The sequence below is a fragment of the Anomalospiza imberbis genome, chromosome 4 (assembly GCF_031753505.1).
Source record: "Anomalospiza imberbis isolate Cuckoo-Finch-1a 21T00152 chromosome 4, ASM3175350v1, whole genome shotgun sequence".
In the NCBI taxonomy this organism is placed as follows: Eukaryota; Metazoa; Chordata; class Aves; order Passeriformes; family Viduidae; genus Anomalospiza; species Anomalospiza imberbis.
In genome coordinates, this window is record NC_089684.1 from 71,446,145 (window position 1) to 71,457,605 (window position 11,461).

The window sequence follows — 11,461 nt, forward strand, 5'->3', positions numbered from 1 at the left end:
TGTTTTTATCCAGATTTTTCCATTCCCACCCCAGCCAGGCTTGGGAATTCCTGATCCAGAGGTTTTTTTTTTTGAGGAATTTCCAAAAAAAATTCCTTTGGAAAAGCTGGAATCTGTTTTCCATATTTTCCCAGCCTGGATTTCCAGGAGCTGAATCAGATTTTAGGGAAATTGTGGAATTCTATAAATATTTAACCAGGAAAAGGAAATTCGGGATGAAACCCCTGGAAATTTGGGAAAAACATTCCCAGAATCACCGGGAATGCGGGAAATCTATGAATAAAGTTGAAAAATCCTGGATTTTCCTTGGGGTTTTGAGGGTTTTTATTGGGATTGGGATTTTTTCGGGATCCCTGGAAGTATCCAAGGCCAGGTTGGACTTGGGATTGTGGAATTTGGGTGGAATTTTGCCACAGGAATTCCAGGATTTTGGGGGAAATTCATGGATTCAGATCCCATCCCCCATCCCGTGGGATTGTGGATTTTCCTGGATCTGGAAGGGTTAGGAAAAGGAAATTCCTGGGCTCTGGAATTCCCCTGGAAGCAGAAGGGAGAGCCCCAAAAAAGCTGGATTTGGAAAAATACGGGAAAAAACTCCAAGATTTGAAGAAATTCAGGAAAAATCTCCAGGAAAGTTCCAGAATTTGGAAAAATATGGGAAAAATTCCAGTATTTGGAGAAATCTGGAAAAAGCTCCAGCAAAGTTCCAGGATTTTGGAAAAATCTGGGAAAAAACTCCAGGAAAGTTCCAGGAATTGAAGAAATTCAGGAAAAACCTCCAGGATTTGGGAGAAATCCAGAAAAAAACTCCAGGATTTGGAGAAGTTTAGGAAAAAAACTCCAGGATTTGGAGAAATCTGGGAAAGAACTCCAAGAAAGTTCCAGGATTTGGGAGAAATCCAGAAAAAAACTCCAGGATTTGGGAACAATCTGGGAAAAAACTCCAGGATAGTTCCAGAACTCGGAGGAATTCTGGGAATAAAAACCCAAGGAACTTTCCAGAAATTGGGAAAAATCTGGAAAAAAGCTCCAGGAAAGTTCCAGAACTTGGAGAAATTCTGGGAAAAAGCTCCAGGAAATTTGGGAAAATTTCCTGCTCCTTTTCCAGCAAGAATTTCCCTTTTGCAGGTATTTTTTGGGCCTCTCCTTCCCAGTTTTCCGCCTGGAAAATCCGCAGGGAAAAGGAGCAGGAATTGAGGGAAATTCGGGAAAAATCCCTCCCAGCCTTAAATCTTTGAGTTCCAGCTGGAGGAGGAGGGAAAAAAACTGGGATAAAAAGAAATCCGAGGGAATTCCCGGGGAATGGAGGATTTGGGATTCCCGGGAAAGGAGCTTTGGAGTGCTGGGAATAATTCCAGGTGTTCCCAAATCCAAGGGAAATAAAAGATTTTATTTGGATGTTGTAGAAAAGGAGGAGCTGCCAGAGGTTCTGTGGGATTTTGGGGAAGGAATTCCCGAATTTTGGGGGAATTTGGGAGGGTGGGATGGACTTCCACGGGATGGGCGGGCTTTGGGTCATTCCCAAGGCAGAGCAGCGCGGAATTCCAGGGGATCCTGTTTTTCCAGGGATTCCCAGGAGGCTGGGAAATTCTGGGAAAATCCCAGGAAAGGAGGGTGGGAAATTCTGGGAAATGAGGGTGGGAAAGCCGGGAATTTGATGGTGGGAATTCCCAGGAATTGTGGGTGGAAGATCTTGGGGAAAAAAGGGAGGGAAATCCTGGGAATTGAGGGTGTGAATTCCCAGGAAAGGAGGCAGGAAAATCCTGGTAAATTTGGGTGGGAAATCTTGGGAAAGGAGGCAGGAAAATCCTGGAAATGAGGGTGGGAAATCCTGGGAATGGAGGGTGGGAAATTCTGGGAATGGAGGATGGAAAATCTTGGGAAAGGAGGCAGGAAAATCCCAGGAAATGAGGGCGGGAAATCCTGGGAAAGGAGGCAGGAAAATCCTGGAAATGAGGGTGGGAAATCCTGGGAATGGAGGGTGGGAAATTCTGGGAATTGAGGATGGAAAATCTTGGGAAATGAGGCAGGAAAATCCCAGGAAATGAGGGTGGGAAATCCTGGAAAATCCCGGGAATGGAGAGTGGAAAATCTTGGTAAAAAAGAGTGGAAAATCCTGGGAAATGGGGGTGGGAAATGGTGGGAATGGAGGGTGGAAAATCCTGGGAATATCCTGGGAATGGAGGTTGGGAAATCCTGGGAAAAGAGGGCAGAAAATCGTGGGAAAAAAGGGTGGGAAATTCTGGGAGTTGAGGGTGGAAAATCCTGGGGAAAAAATGGTAGAAAATCCCGGGAAAGGAGGGCGGGAATTCCCGGGAAGTGGCTCCTAGGCGTTGTCCCCGCTGTCCCCAGCCCAGCGGGGGCGGGGACGCGTCCTGGGGAGGCCACCAAGGCCCCGGGGCCGGAAGGGGACCTTGGCCGGATCCTGCTCCTGCTCCTTTTCCATGGCCTTGTCCTGGTCCTTGTCGCGGTCTCCTGGGAAAAGCCGTGACAGGGACGGCAGCGGGGATGGCAGTGAGGGGACAGGAGGTGGCAGCTGCCGGTGTCACCTCCGTGCCCTCCTCGGGGACATTCCCAGCTCCGTACCCGCGTCCGGCTCCTTCCCAGCTCCGTCCTGCTCCTGTGCTCCCGTCGAATTCCTCGTGGGATTGGCGCCAGTGGAATTGGTGCCCTTGGAATCGGTGCCCACGGAATTTCCCATGGAATTGGTGCCCATGGAATTTCCCATGGAATTGGTGCTCTTGGAATTGGTGCCCGCGGAATTTCCTGTGGTATTGGTGCCCATGGAAGGGTTACCCATGGAATTGGTGTCCATGGAATTCCCCATGGAACTGCTGCCCATGGAGCTGGTGCCCATGGAATTCCACATGGAATTGGTGCCCATGGATTTGGTGCCCATGGAATTCATGCTCATGGAATTTCCCATGGATTTGGTGCTCATGGAATTGGTGCCCATGGAATTCCCCATGGACTGGTTCCCCATGGAATTGGTACCCTTGGAATGGTTCTCCATGGAATTGGTGCCCATGGAATTCCTCATGGAATTGGTGCCCTTGGAATGGTTTCCCATGGACTGGTTCCCCATGGAATTGGTGCCCTTGGAATGGTTCCCCATGGAATTAGTGCCCGTGGATTTGGTGCCCATGGAATTCCCCATGGACTGGTTCCCCATGGAATTCCCCATGGAAGCATCCAGGGCCCGGCGCCGCCGCTCCAGGATGGATCCCAGCTCCAGGACGGATCCCATCTGCTGATCCCGGCTCTTCCGGCTGCGCCTCCGGCTCGGCCTCCGCAGGGCACCCTGGGACAGCCGGGGTCACCACGGGGACAGCAAGGGGACAGCGTGGGGGCACCACGGGGACAGTGTGGGGACACCGAGGGGACACCGAGGGGACAGCGCTGCCCACCAGGATGCCCTGCAGCTCCAGCGCCGCGCTCCGCCTCTTGCTGGCCGTGGAGTCCTGCCGGGAAGTCAGGAATGGCTCAATCCCGGGTATTCCTGAGCCCCGGAACTCCAGCCCTGCCAGCCCCTTGTCCCCGTTGTCACCTGGCACGGGGGCGGCCGGGCCCTGGCCGGCCGCAGGACGATCCCGCTGCGGATCCGCTCCAGCATCTCCTGCACGGCCCGGGCCCGGATGTCCTCGGTCCCCGGGTCACCTGCCAGGGCGGCACCGCGTGTCACCTCCCCGTGCTGGGGACAGGGCTGGGGACACACTGAGGGTGCAGCTGTCACCTCCCCTGGCAGTGCCACCCTGTCCCCAAATCACCCCCAATGGAGCTGGGGGACCCCTGGAGCACCCCCGGTCCTGGTGACACTTTGGGGACACTCCCGATGTCCCCATCCCTAAGGACTCACTCTGCTCCCGGTTTTTCCGCGCCTTCCTCTGCCGGAGGGCGGCCAGGGGGCTGCGGGGGGAACAGGAGGTGACACCTCACATCTGTCACCCTGTCCCCTCCCCTCTGGGGGACAGTGGTTTTCCAGGAATATTCCGGAATGTTGGCGGGAAAAGCCGCCGGGTTGTGTCACCTACTCGTCGGGGACGGCGGTGGCAGCGGGCGGTGGCAGTGGTGGCGGCGGTGGCACCTCGGGGTGGCTCTGAGGTGGCGGCCGCTGTGCCAGCTGCTCCCGGAGGGATCCCACTGGAATGAGGCGGGGTTGGGATTGGGGATCCCTCTGGAACTTTCTGGAATCCCCCTGGAATTCTCTGGAATCATCTGGAATCCCCCCCGGAAACCCCCCAGAATCCATCTGGAATCATCTGGAATTCCCCTGGAATTCCCCCTGGAATTTTCTGGAATCCTCTGGAATTATCCTGGAAACCCTCTGGAATCATCTGGAATTCCCCTGGAATCCCTCCTAGAATCCCTCTGTACTCTTCTGGAATCCTCTGGAATCCCCTGGAATCCTCTGGAATACATATGGAATTATCTGGAATTCTTTGGAATCTGCCTGGAATCTCTCTGGAATTCTTCTGGAATCATCTGGAATCCCCTGGAACCTTCTGGAATTCTTTGGAATCCACCTGGAATTTTCCTACAATCCTCTGGAATCCCCCTGGAATCCTTTGAAATCCTCTAAAATCCCTCTGGAATCCTTAGAAATCCATCTGCAATCCCTCTGGAATCCTCTAAAACCCCCTGGATTTTTTTTTTAAATTCCTTTGGAACCCTCTGGAATTCTTGGAACCCCTTGGAACCCTCTGGAATTCCATGTGGAAATTCCCACCTTCCTTCTCCAGCCCTTCCAGCCTCTCCCTCAGCTCCCGCTTCTCCTCCCGCGCCTCCTCCAGCGCTTCCCGCGCTCGCTGCAGCTCCTCCCTCTCCTGCTCCAGCTCCATCTCCTGTGGGATGTGGGAATTCTGGGATCTGGGAAAACCCCAAAGACGGCGATGCTCCCCGACCCGAAAATCAGGAATTTGGGGAAAAACTCCTGGCGGGTTTTAGGGCAAATCTCCCCTCGCTGTGTGATGAGGTTCCATCAACACCTTGGGAAATCCATGTGGGAAATCCATGGTGGGAAATCCATGGATGAAAATCCGTGGTGGGAAATCCATGGATGGAAATCCGTGGAGGGAAATCCATGGATGGAAATCCGTGGAGGGAAATCCATGGATGGAAATCCAAGGAGGGAAATCCATGGAAGGAAATTCGTACTGGGAAATCCATGGAGGGAAATCCATGGTGGGAAATCCAAGGAGGGAAATCCATGGTGGGAAATCCATGGAACAGCAGTGCTCCATGGAAAAATGGGAATGGAGGGGTGTGACCTGGAGCCGCTGTCCCCTCCCCACGATGTCCCCAAGTTTGGGGACAGTCCCTCACCCGCTGGTGCCGCTCCTGCTGCATCTCCTCCAGCTCCTGGCTGAGTTTTTCCAGTTGCTGGAGCGCTTCCAGGATTTGGGAATCAGGTGCGGCGCTCCTCAGCAGGATGGAGCTCTGGCGCTTTGCCTCCTTCTGCTGGACCAGCATCTGGGAGCGCGGGTGTCACCTTGGTGTCACCTCGGTGTCACCTCCATGTCACCTTCCAGAGGAGCTGGTGGTGAATCCCACCTGGCTCCATCTCGGAAAACCGCAGTGGGAGAATCCTGGGATGATCCCACTCCCTTGGGATCATCCCATTCCCTCGGGATGGGTGCCAGGGATGCTGGTACACCCCATTGTCACCTCCATGCCACCTCCAGCAGTGTCCCCAACCCCTCGGCATCACCTTCTAGAGGGGCTGGTGGCTCCATCCCGGGAAACCACAGCAGGAGAATCCTGGGATGATCCCATTCCCTCGGGATCACCCCATTCCCTCGGGATGGGTGCCAGGGTTGCTGTCACACCCCACTGTCACCTCCGTGCCACCCCCAGCAGTGTCCCCAAGGCCTTGGTGGCACCTGGCGGGCGAAGGCCTCGGCGTGGCAGCGCAGGTCCTGCTCCAGCTCCAGCTGCTCCAGGGCCTGGCAGTAATCCTGGGTGACAATCTGGGACACTGCGGGGACAGCGGGGTGGCACCGGGGACAGGGCGGGGGAAAGGGGGAAAAAGGAGGATGGGAAATGGGGGGAAAAGGAGGAAAGGTTTGGGAAAAGGGAAGGGAAAGGGTGGCAATAAAGGTGGGAAATGGGGGGAAAAAGGATCAGAAAAGGGTGGGAAAAGGATGGGATAATGGAAGAAAAGGATGGAAAAGATTTGGGAAAAGGGAGGGAAATGGGAGGGAAAAGGGTGGGAAATGGGGGAAAAAAGGATCAGAAAAGGGTGGGAAAAGGATGGGATAATGGAAGAAAAGGATGGAAAAGATTTGGGAAAAGGGAGGGAAATGGGAGGGAAAAGGGTGGGAAATGGGGGGAAAAAGGATCAGAAAAGGGTGGGAAAAGGATGGGATAATGGAAGAAAAGGATGGAAAAGATTTGGGAAAAGGGAGGGAAATGGGAGGGAAAAGGGTGGGAAATGGGTGGGAAAAAAGGTGGGGAATGGGGGGAAAAGGGTCGGAAAAATGTAGGAAAAAGGAGGAGGAAAAGGTGGGAAGGGGGGAAATGAGGGGTGGGAAAAGAGTGGGAAAAGGGGGAAATGGGGTGGGAAATGGTGGAAAAGGGGTGGAAAAAGGGTGGGAAAGCAGCAGGAAAAAGGGTGGGAAATGGGGGAAGAAAAGGCAGGAAAGGAGGGGAAAAAGGTTGGAAAAGGGTGGGAAAAGGGTAGAGGAAAAGGTGGGAAAGGGGGGAAAAGGAAGGGTGGAAAAAGGGGGGGAAATGATGGGAATGGGGGGAAACGGGTGGGAAATGGGGTAGAAAATAGGGGAAGTGGGAAGGGGAAGGAAGAAAGATGGGAAAATGGAGGAAAAGGGGAAAAACGGGGGAAAGGGAGAAAATGTGGGAAAGGGGAAAAAAGGGGGGAAGGGAGGAAAAAGGGGGAAGGGGAAAAAAAGGGGGAAAAGGGGGGGAAAAGAGGGCAAAATGTGGGAAAGGGGAAAAAAGCGGGTTAGGGTGGAAAAAGGAGGGAAAGGGGGAAAAGTGGGGGGAAGGGGGGAAAAGGGGGAAATGAGGGTGATGCCACCACGGTCACCGGGGCACGGCCACCTGCCGTGGGTGGGGACAGCCACGGGCCGCTGCCAGCCGTTGGTTTGGGGTGGCACCGGTGGCACCGGTGGCACCGGGAGGGGACACGGGGACGCTGCTGACCTCTCTTGAAGGACCTCAATGCCCTCTGGCTGGCGGCCAGGGCCGCCCGCAGGCGCTGCTGCTGCTCCCGCTCCAGCTCCAGCTGCGCCGGGAAAATCCGTGAGAAATCCGGGGGAAAAAAAGAAAAAAAAAATCAGTGAGAAATCCGTGAGAAATCCATGAAAAGTCCGCGAAAAGTCCCGGAGAAAATCGGCGAACAATCCGCGGAAAATCCGCAAAACATCCACGAAACATCAGTGAGAAACCCGGGAGAAACCTGGGAGAAACCCGGGAGAAACCTGGGAGAAACCCGGGAGAAAGTCTGGGAGAAAGTCTGGGAGAAAGTCTGGGAGAAATCCGCAAAAAATATGTGAAAATTTTGTGAATAATCTGGGAGAAATCTGGGAGAAATCTGGGAGAAAATCCAGGAGAAAATCCAGGAGAAAATCCAGGAGAAAATCCAGGAGAAAATCCAGGAGAAAATCCAGGAGAAAATCCAGGAGAAACTGGGATAACCTGGGAGAAACCTGAGAGAAAATGTGTTACAAATCCATGACAAATCCGTGAAAAATATGTGAAAAATCTGAGGAAAAACCTGTGAAAATCTGCAAAAAACCCGTGAAAAAGCTATGAAAAATTTGCGAATAATCTGGGAGAAATCCAGGAGAAATCAGGAAAAAAAATCCAGGAGAAAATCCGTGGAAAATCTGTGAAAAATTTGTGAAAAATCTGAGAAAATACTCATGAAAATCTGAGAAAAAAACTGTGAAAAATCTGTGAAAAATTTGGGAATAATCCGGAAGAAATCCGGGAGAAAATCTGGGAAATAATCCGGGAAAAATTAAAAAAAATCCGGGAGAAAATCCGTGACAAATCTGTGACAAATCCTCGAAAACTTCACGAAAAATCTGAGAAAAAAACCTTTGAAAAACTGCAGAAAAATCTGTAGAAAATTTGTGAATAATCCGGGAGAAAATCTGTGGCAAATCCACGAAAAGGCCGTTAAAAATCCATGAAAAATCAGTGAAAAATCTGGGACAAAATCCGGGAAAAATCCTGGAAAAATCCCACCCTGAGCCCCGGGAAAAATCCCACCCTGAGCCCCGGGACATCGGAGGGGGCTTCATCCCAAAAATCCCCAAATGGGAAAGGGGGTTCGGGCCGGTTTTGGGGTACCTGGGCGTGCAGGTGCTGCAGCTGCACCCGGAGGTCCTGGTGCTGTTCCAGGAGCTGGGAGAGATTTTCCTGCGGAGCTGGGAGAAAAGAGGGGAATGAGGGGTGGAAATGGGAAAAAGGGGAAAAAGGGGGAATGAGGGGGGGAAATGGGAAAAAGAGGAAAAGGGGGAAAGGGGGAAAAGGGGGGAAATGAGGAGTGGGAAAGGGGGAGAAAAAAGGTGGGAAATGGGGGGGGGAAGTGTGGGATAAGAGGAACTGAGGAGTGGGAAATCGGGGTGGGCAATGGGGGAAAGGGGAAAGAGGGTGGGAAAGGGAGGGAATGAAGGGTGGGAAAGGGAAAAGAAGGGGAAAAGGAGAAAGAGGGGAAAAAGGGAAGAAAATGGGAAAACAGGGAAAAGGGGAAAATGAGGTGAGGGAAAGGGGAGGAAAAAGGGTGAGAATGGGGGGGGAAATAGGAGTAGGAAAGGGGGAGAAAAAAGGTGGGAAATGCGGGGGAAAAAGGTTGGGAAAGAGGGAATTGAGGGGTCGGAAAAGGGGGAGAAAAAGAGTGGGAAAGGGGGAAAAAAGGGATGGGAAAGGGCAGCGCCGCCCTCCCAGAGCTGGGCCCTCCTGGTGACCCCATCTCAGCTGTGTCCCCCACATCCCGACTGGAATCTGCCTCTGCTATGGGATCCAGCGGGAAGGAGGTGTGACAGCGGGGTGGCACCCCCAGGACACCCCAAACACCCCCCAAGGATCATCCCAGCAGTGGGATCAGGGAATTTGGGATGTCCCCACGAGGTCCCCAGAGGCTGCCGAGAGCCGGAAGTAGTGCCTTGGGAAAAGAGGATGGGAAAGGGGAAGCGCAAGTGGATTTGGTGACCGCGGTTGGATTTCGGTGTCGCTTTCACTTGGTTTGTCCCAAAACGGGGCTCAGGAATGGCCCCAAAGCTCGGTGTGGGGACAGCCCGGGATTTAGGGACACTGGGAGGGGACAGGGGGCAGGGATGGGTGGGGTGGGATTGGATGGGATGGGATGGAATTGGGATGATTTGGATGGGATGAGATTGGGATTGGGATTGGATGGGATGAGGTGGGATGGAATTGGAATTGGGTGGGAGGGATGGGATTTGGATTCCGGTTGGGATTGGGATTGAGATTGGGTGGAAGGGATGCGATTGGGATTTGGATTAGGATTAGGGTGGGATGGGATGGAATTGGGATGATTTGGGATGGGATGGGACACCTCAGGCTCACCTGGGAGCTGGGCAGGGGTGGGCGGCTCCTCCAGGGCCACCCCTGTGGGTGTCACCTCCTCTGGGGCCACCTCGGGGTTCATCACAGGTGTCACCTCCCCTGGGGTCCCCTTGGGTGTCCCGGCCAGGCTGATCCTCTCCAGCCGCACGTTCTCCTGCTCCACCAGAATCCCGGAATCCCAGAACTGGGGTTCCCCCCGCGCCCCCAAGCCAGGTGTGCCCCAAGGGTGCCCCAGCACCTTTGTTCCCACGAAGGGACCATTCTGGGGACCTGTCCCCACCCCCACCTGGACACTGAAGGCCTGGGCTCGCTGCTGGCACCGCTGCTCCAGCTCCACCTCGGTGTCCAGCGCCGCCAGCTCGGCCAGCAGCGCCTGCGACGCTGCCGGTGACACCGGCGGTGACATCGGGGGGTCAGGTGCCCCCCATGCCCAGAGCCCGGCCAGGGCACCTGGGAGTGGGGCTGGCACCGTGCCAGGGTGGGGATTTAACCCAGAGCCTGCGGGGGGCCAGGGAGGTGCCGGGGACATTGGGGACACGGGGATGGGACACCGGGATGGGACACCGGGATGGGACAAGGCTCACCTTGTTCCAGCTGGGCCAGACGAGTCTCAGTGTCATCTGGCACTGGATCCAGGGCCGGGTGCTGTGGTGGGAAAAATGGGAATGAGGTGTTGGGTTGCCATGGAATTTCATTGGCAAATGTCACCGTGTTGGCATGGCGTAGCATTGTCATGGCACGGAATGGCCCTCGGGATGGAATTCCATCGGGAATGGCATGACCTTGGGAAAATGCCCTCGGGGTGGAATTCCTTTGGGATAGAATGGCGCTTGGGATGGAGTTCCATAGGGATGGGACGGCCCTCAGGTTAATGCCCTTGGGATGGAATTCCATTGGAATGGCGCTGTTTGGCACTGGCACCACTTTGGCTCAGAATTCCATTGGCATGGCATTCTACCTGCTTGGAGCTCCATCGGCCTGGCACCGGCAGTGTTCCATTGGTACTGGCAGGGTGTTCCATTGGCATTCCATTGGAATTCTATTGGCGAGCCCTGAGCCACCTGGACACCCAGGCACCCCCAGCGCCGGGGACGCTGTGCCCACGTCACCCCCGGAACCCGGACATGGGGCACCCCCCCCCCTCATCCCCCCGATTTATGGGATCGGGAATGTGAAATTCATTGGAAAAGGAGCCTGGAAGCGATACCTGTCCAGGGGCTGCCTCTTCATCCTCCTCCTCCTCCTCGCTGCTCCCGGACTCCAGGATGGCTGCAGGGACCCGAGCCAGGACTGTGGGGACACCGGGGGGGGACAGTGGGGGACAGGATGGTCCCTGGCACCCCTGAGTGTCCCCTCTGGATGGGGGGACACAGCCCTAGGGTCCCCGATGTGGGACTGGGGACATCCTTTGTCCCCAGCGTCCCCACCCCGCCCTGAACCATTCCCACAATCCCTGATCCGGAGGGGAACCTGCTCGGGAATCTGAATCCCAGCCCCTTTCCCCGGGACTGGACCCTCTCCGCAGCCAATCCCCCAGTTCTGAGGAGGGAAAATCCCCCCCTGACCCAATTTGGTTTCACTCCCTCCAACCCCAGATCCCAGCCCCCACACCCCACTGGTGACCCCCCGAAAATCCCCCACGAGGTTCCCCCTTACCCGCGAGGTGTCCCCCGACTCCGTCCCCAGCCCAGGCCATGCCCGGGGCCCCCCAGACCCCCGAGATTTGGGGGTGCCTCCCTCTCCCCGGTGCTGCCTCCTCGCTCCCCGCAGGGAAGTGAAACCACCCTCCCCTCCCTCTCCCCTCCCTCCTCCCGAGGGGCCCCGATCCCAACGGGGGGAAGCGAAACCCGCGGGGGGATGTTGGGATTTTCCACGGGGAGTTTTCCCCTAAAACACAGGATTATGGGGTTTT

General features: G+C 55.0%; 1 protein-coding gene across 2 annotated transcripts; it reads right to left on the reverse strand.

Moving 5' to 3' along the window:
* Positions 1 to 2,530: 2,530 nt before the first annotated feature.
* LOC137473498 (shootin-1-like) lies at positions 2,531 to 11,303 on the reverse strand. 2 transcript variants are annotated; one of them, XM_068189254.1, is made up of 14 exons: positions 11,206 to 11,303; positions 10,757 to 10,818; positions 10,134 to 10,194; positions 9,550 to 9,930; positions 8,314 to 8,390; positions 7,159 to 7,240; positions 5,880 to 5,974; positions 5,323 to 5,469; positions 4,727 to 4,841; positions 4,032 to 4,140; positions 3,857 to 3,906; positions 3,548 to 3,657; positions 3,408 to 3,461; positions 2,531 to 3,301 (listed from the first exon to the last, which is right to left on the reverse strand). In XM_068189254.1, the coding sequence occupies exons 1-14, from the start codon at positions 11,243 to 11,245 to the stop codon at positions 2,546 to 2,548; spliced, it is 2,139 nt and encodes a 712-aa protein (XP_068045355.1). In that variant the 5' UTR covers positions 11,246 to 11,303; the 3' UTR covers positions 2,531 to 2,545. The 2 variants fall into 2 exon arrangements, with proteins under 2 accessions (XP_068045355.1, XP_068045353.1); XM_068189252.1 differs by having other exon boundaries at positions 10,757 to 10,839.
* Between the last annotated feature and the right edge of the window lie 158 nt (positions 11,304 to 11,461).

Bases quoted from the DNA above. Each gene is read 5' to 3' on its own strand.
- LOC137473498 (XM_068189252.1), bottom strand. From the start codon at position 11,245: ATGGCCTGGGCTGGGGACGGAGTCGGGGGACACCTCGCGG. The intron at 10,195-10,756 runs GTATCGCTTCCA...TTCCCACCACAG, and splicing joins AAGAGGCAGCCCCTGGACAG to CACCCGGCCCTGGATCCAGT. The intron at 8,391-9,549 runs GTGAGCCTGAGG...CTTTTCTCCCAG, and splicing joins CACCCCTGCCCAGCTCCCAG to CTCCGCAGGAAAATCTCTCC.